The sequence below is a fragment of the Tigriopus californicus genome, chromosome 5, assembly GCF_007210705.1.
Source record: "Tigriopus californicus strain San Diego chromosome 5, Tcal_SD_v2.1, whole genome shotgun sequence".
NCBI lineage: Eukaryota > Metazoa > Arthropoda > Copepoda > Harpacticoida > Harpacticidae > Tigriopus > Tigriopus californicus.
The window spans coordinates 826,842-833,534 of NC_081444.1; the positions used below are offsets into that span (position 1 = coordinate 826,842).

The following is a 6,693-nucleotide window of genomic DNA, read 5'->3' on the forward strand; positions in this document are numbered from 1 at the left end:
AACAGGCTGGCCGGTCAACTAGGTGTGCGGTTAGATGGAACAATCGCTCATGAAGTGATCTGATTGCCAATCGAAGATGGTTGAGTCCAGTTTACCTGATAATCCACCGGGATCAATGGATGATGAGGGGGAAAGGCTCGAGTGGAACCCTTGCGATGAACCAAGAGGGTTTTGGGCTTACCCTCCACCAGATGTTGTTCCACTTTGGCGATATTGTGCGAAACGTCATAGATCACGTGCATGTCTAGGTCATCCGGATCGGATTTGAACATTTTGGCAAAGGCTTGTCGGGTCAAAAAGGTCATGGAACTTCGATTTACCCACGCAAAATTGGCGGCACAAGCCATGCCCTTCAAGTAGTTCTGGCCTTCCTCTGACTGGATGCGGGCACACGCCAATTGCCGATCATTGACTTCGATCTTATCACGTTTCATGGCCTTCTCCATAGCCACCAGAGCATCCGTGGCCACCTTCAGGCCAAAGAGGAACCATTGTCAATGGGGACTAAGTGGACGGACTGACTGACTGACTGACTGACTGTCTGTCTTGACAGACTCACCTGATGGCCAAAGCCTCGGGATCCGCAATGGATCATGACCACCACTTGACCTTTCTGATCAATGCCCATTTGTCCGGCGGCAAATGGGTCGAAGATCTCGTCCACCACTTGAATCTCGGCATAATGATTACCCGCGCCCAAAGTGCCCAATTGGGGTAGGCCTCGCTTTTTGGCCCGGGTTGACACGCAGTTAGGGTCTGCATTCAACATTCGGCCGTATTCCTCACAATGCTCCTAAGAACGAAAGGTCCATCGATCATAATTGGGCAAGAGGAACCACTCGAGAGGGCAAATTAAATTCCACCTTGTCCTCGGGCCAAACATATCCTTCCCGGAGCGACCAGTCCATCCCCATCTCCAGGGCTTCCTCCAGATCTTTGGCGTTCATGGGGATGATCCCCTTCGATCCCACACCCACGGGAATGTGATCAAATATACTTTGAGTGAGCTGCTCTTTGACGGGTTGAACGTCCCTCTCCGTCAAATTGGTGCGGATCAACCGAACACCGCAATTGATATCGAATCCCACACCACCCGGAGACACCACAGCCTAGGAACCGGATAACAATGGTTCGAGTTTTTATTGGGACACAATGCATACATGAGATTCGTGGGTGATTTACCTCGGGGTTGCCCATGTCGAAGGCGGCCATGTTGCCGATGGCGAAGCCGTAACCCGAATGAATGTCGGGTAATCCCACAGATCGACCGACAATCCCGGGCAAGGCCGCCACATTGGCAATTTGTTTCACCCCTAGATAGAGCAAATGAATATGGTTGGTATTGGCTAAATCATTAGCCTCTGATCATGTTTTGAATGTCATGGAGTGAACTTTTTAGCCGTCGCTTGGATTTTGGCAGAGCTTCATGACAAAGAGGATCCCTTAGCTGGCCTGAGAGCCATTCAAATTTGGCAAGTTTCAGCATTTCAAAGAGAGTTTGTTACTCATTTTCTAAGTATGCAACTAATACTTGAAAACATTTCAATGAAGCATGGCTAATTAGGATTCAGACTTTCGAATAACGTGATTGACCAATATCATATTTTATGACATGACCCTCCCTGTGTTCAAAGGTGTCGAACTCGAAAATCAAGTTCATTGATGTTCATCATGGTTAAGTGAGGTTAGGGTCTACGTATACCAAGCAACTAATTGATGATGGAAAATCATCACGTGTGTCAAGTTGGAAAGATGCTCACCGGGTAGGAAGCCGCCCACCATGCCGGGTCGACACGCGTTCCGGAGCTCCTCAAACATGAGCTTCTCCAATTGCTCATTGACATAGAACACGCCGTCCACCTTCATGTTGGGCTGGAAGCCGGACTTGATCTTCCACGTGTGGGGACCGAGTTTTTCCAGGAATTGGCACTCGTCCTCGTACGATCGGACCACCATCTTCAAGCCAGCCCTCTTCTTGGCTTTCTTTCTCTCAAGGTATGGCCACAGGATGATGATCGGATGAACGGATGGGGGAGGGTGATGGTCCGGGGGCGAATCTCCGGTCAAATGGGTCGATTGTTTGGAAAGAGGAACCCAAGAGGTTGAGTGAATGGACCATGAACTGGCACATGAAACATCTGGCCGGGGAAAACCATCTTCTCAATCTGATGAGCATGCTTTAGGGCTGGAATTGACGTGTCATCCATTGGGTGCAACTTGATTGATATGGGCCTTCAATCGGGAGCCTTTAAACGGCAGAAAGCGAAAGAATTGGGGTAGAATCTTTTTCAATACACTTCCAATCACAAATGAACATGTGTCCATGGCGGAAGAGAGTAAAGCTATTATTGTTTTGAAGAACAACATCCAAGGGATCATCGGGCACTACTAAATCATCGATTATACTTTTGATTGTTCACCAACACCATTGTTCAGCGGTAAACGTTATTCTCCACCGATTAGTTGGCGGTGCTATCTTTTTTAAATCTTAACCTGACCTAAACAAACCTAAAGTAACCTTACCTAACCAATCCCAACCTAACACGATATTGATAAACCTTAACGTCTCTATCTAAACCTGCTAACATTTTGCCACAAATTAAAAAAAAATGAGGACCGCCAACTAATCGGTGGAGAATAACGTTGTGGTCGTTTTGGGCATCCAATGGCGAATAACTGGCCTCGATTGTACTTTACATCCGTAGTAGGCCTAGGCTTGGTGTTCAGCTTGAAATGTTTACATATATGAAGGCCGATGAGCGAGCAATGATAACCTCGATGGAAATTGTCCTTCATTCCATCAATGATTTTGTGGATTGTCATGCGGGGTAATAAGCAGTGGCTGGTGGCCGATTCCCCTGTAAAGGCTGTACGACGCTGGGGCATAGAGGCTGGGGTTTGATGAAAGGGCGTCTGTCTAATGAGTCATCATCCTCTAAAGTCAATCGAGGTGCCTCAAGATAAGATTGATAGGTTGTTTGTCTTTCTTTCCCCGACATGAATTTCATTCAAATGTTTGTGAACCCACAATTGGCCATTTTTCCAGTGTTTCTTTCGCTCCTGCGGATTAATACGAGAGTGATACTAATCCTCGTTTGGACGAAAGACGATCCGAGGAGGTCTTGTGCTATTTTGACCTCCACCCCCAGTCTCCCACCCATCCAACCCCATGCCCACTTTGTTCTCCGTCGGGTAAGTTCAAAGCTCTGTTCATCATGTGACTTACATTCAACCATTCATGGCACATATATTTAGGGCTCAAAAAGGTCGCGTCAGACGACACAAGAATATCATACTTCATTTTGAAAGTTTGTCTATTGTTTGAATAGTCATGAAACTATAAAAGCGGTAGCTCAAAAGCAATCTTTCTCTACATTAATTGCATGCAAAATCAATTTATGACTTCTATACACTACATGTTGCAATTTTTAGCGAAGTCATTTTTGTTCGTCTCTTCCGATCAGGGATGAGAAATTATTAAAAGCCATTTTCTACCACCTGGCAGAAATTGGTGGCAGAAAATGGCAGAAATTGGTCCAAAATAAGTGGCAAAAAATGGCAGAAAATGGCCAAAAATGGCAGAAAATAGAATTCTTTGTAATATTCTAAATCATCTTTATCTGGTATTTACGATCACTTTCGTCAATTTTTAAGCCTTCCTGTATGTAGTTTAGACACGTTGGGAGGGGTATTTTTGCATCGAATGTGAGATACAACCACTAAACGTCATTGGAGTGTGATGGAGTTTGAACTTTGCCAACGCAATCGATTGGAGTCAGGGATGCCATTTGATCTAAACTGCTAAAGTCAAAATGACGACAATTGCACTTGAGTGTGAAAAAAAGTGAAAGTGTTGCGGCTAGGCCTTGGATACTACAAGCGGTCTATGGATACTGTTATCAACTCAATCAACCATCAAACAGTATTAATATCAATATTTGAGGAACATTTTGCAGTCCAGCCAATGCTATATCAAAATGCTTTGTAGCCAAGGACACTTGAAAAACTTATCCAACCCATATGATCCGTCTTGTCCTTGACATATTTTAGAATCAAGATTGGCCATTCTAACCACCGGCGGCCATTTTTGACCACTTTCAAACAATTGTTGCCACTTTCGGCCACTTTCTGCCATTTTCAGCCACTTGTGGCAGAAAGTGGCAGAAATTCGATCAATCTCGATGTTTCCCATCGCTGCTTCCGATTCCTAATATGGGAATAATAAGAATATCTATAATTGGAGAATCTCAAATCATTTAGTTAAACGAATGGATATTTTATTAAAATATTTTACCATTTGGATCGGTCGTCAATAATATTCAAGTGGTTTTGTCACCCCATAAACCTCAAAATTTCGTATCAATGAGCATTAGCAATTAATTGTAACCAAACAAAAACAATTTCGATCTCGAAGGTTCTTTTGAAATTGCTTTCTCGTCTGACATTGTCGATACAAAACTTAGATCGCTCGCCTACGTACCACGTTTGCATTCAAGTTGTTAAACAATAATCGAATGAACATGCAGCTTAGCATCTAAGAAATTAATTGTTCGATCGTCGGAGATATGTTCAAACCAAATGTGATGGATAAGAGTCTAATCTTTGAAGGGACCAGATTATGTAATGTGCTGGAAGCAGACCTGAACAGGTTGGACTCTTTTTGAATCTAGACAACTAAATCTGTAGAGCTCTGAAGAGAGAAATGTAACCACTTTACTCACACAGGACCTATCTGGCCAGCAAATTAAGGGCGAACTTGAAGCCCGTTTTATGATGGCCCAGTTGATGAAAAGCATCAAAATGTCTTCAATCTTTGGGAGGCTATGGAAACTAACCCGGGTTTGACACCTCACTGGCCAAAGTGCAGATTTTATATCGATTAATAGAAAGATAAGCTGAGGAGCGGATGAAATGCAGCTCCCGGGCAGAACACGTGTGCAACTGTGCATGCACCTAAGTGTTGTAGTCTAAATGATCTCGGAAAAATAGGCCCTCGTCAGATCGGAGCTCACATACATACACACACAAGTTGAGCAAGTGTTCAAAGCCAGTCGAAACGAAGGCGATCCTCTCAGAAGACACACATTCCTCCACTCTCATTATCAGGGATATAGTATATGCCAAAAGATCCGTCGTTGACGCAGTTCTTTCGAGGAAGGTAGTTTCAGAATCTGAGCCTAACTCCATGCCCGAGATCCTATGGCATCGTGGTGGAAGTGGTGGGGGCTGTTTGGCGCTCATTCCTACTCCCTCCTAGTCTTTTTCCCTCTTTCGCTATCTCCATTTCCACGAGCTTCTAGGAGTAGCAGAACTCAAAAAGTTCGACAATCAGGTTTTGTGGTTCAGATGTTCGACAACATCAACGACGACGACGTCGACGACTTGGTGGGTTGTCTTGGACTTGACCCAACTTGTGAGTGAGTGACTTGCCCGAGTGAGTAAGTAAGTCTTAACTGGTGGGTGTTGTGTTAGTGGCAGGATTAGAATCCGTCCCCATTAATGAGTGCTGTTGTCATTCCTGGATTTCCGTGCTCAAGTCGCACAGGGGGTGATGTTGATGAGTGCCTTGAAATCCGACTCGGGTGACAAGTGATCGCCTTGCGCTACGCCTTTTTCACCATGGAAGTGCGTCGAAGGCCCGTGAGTCTTCATGTCGACTCGGACGGCATGGTGAATCCGTCTCCGCGACGGATTGCATTCGAATCGCCTCAGTTCAAGAACCGCCAAGCTTCGCAACCCTCCTCCTTGGACCTCGAAACCATGTTGAAGTTCCGTCGGAGGTAATATTGACGTGACGTTTGAATGGTGGGAAGGGGTGCACATGTTGGACTTACATTCGCTGGTTTGGGGCATGGCTGGGATAGCTAATCCTCTTGAAATATCCTGAGTTGGTTTAAAAATAACACTGCTCTGGACTAGTCAATCGGTTTAGTTCGTTTGCTGATCTTTTTCTGATTTTGTATCGGACCAGCTTCAAGTTACTGACATCTTCTAATGGCGTTTGCTTAGGATTTGATGATTAATAAATCTCCCTCTTTCAATTCAATATTGGTTCGCCTTGACAAAACCAAATCTGGCCTTATGTACGTAAGCGCTTAATTAGATAAATTGTCAGCGGTCAATCGGATTGGCGGGATTTTGGTGAGTTTTACTTGTGAATCACCAAGACCCATCGATCTCACGGTACAGGATCGTCAACCCACAGATAAGGTTGAAACATGATACATGATTTAGATCCTGGAGGGAGGNCCCACAGACCCAAAGTGATTGACACAAGCGTAGAGGTCGTAGTGAGGTGGAGAGTCTGACTGAAGTGGACCTGACAAGTGCGGAGTGAGGTCCAGGTCGTTCACATTGAATTGGACGGCCTTTTCGAGTTTCACTGCGCCTTGCGTATGATTCATGAACACAAATCTACAGCAAAAAAAAAAAAGAGTCTCTATATATAATACTTGACTTGGTTGCGAGATCATCAGCACAAAAGCAGGCGGAATGTAGGATTTGAAATGCTCTGCAACCTCGTAAGGAAAACCCTTACGAATGAAACATTTTTTTCCCCCCTCGTTCAAGTTTTTTTTTCCTTACCGCTTTAGATAGATGATAAGGAAGTCAGGGAGGCGCCAAACTGAGAGCGTTTTGGTAGCGCATTGGTTCTTCTGACATATGGGGCAAAACCAGGGATTGTTCTGCTCC

General features: G+C 44.8%; 2 protein-coding genes across 2 annotated transcripts in view; one reads left to right on the forward strand and one right to left on the reverse strand.

Annotated features, from left to right (window-relative positions):
- The window catches only part of LOC131881369 (RNA-splicing ligase RtcB homolog), a gene marked incomplete in the record, with an annotated part of 2,694 nt that extends 565 nt beyond the window's left edge, over positions 1-2,129 (reverse strand). The window contains 6 exon segments of the mRNA XM_059228213.1: positions 1-18; positions 96-470; positions 560-793; positions 864-1,109; positions 1,183-1,313; positions 1,761-2,129. Coding sequence (XP_059084196.1) covers positions 1-18; positions 96-470; positions 560-793; positions 864-1,109; positions 1,183-1,313; positions 1,761-1,956 — 1,200 coding nt within the window.
- A 2,400-nt stretch (positions 2,130-4,529) lies between these two features.
- Positions 4,530-6,693, forward strand: part of LOC131881373 (ras-related protein Rab-38-like) — a gene marked incomplete in the record, with an annotated part of 3,943 nt that continues 1,779 nt past the window's right edge. The window contains 1 exon segment of the mRNA XM_059228218.1: positions 4,530-5,780. Coding sequence (XP_059084201.1) covers positions 5,620-5,780 — 161 coding nt within the window.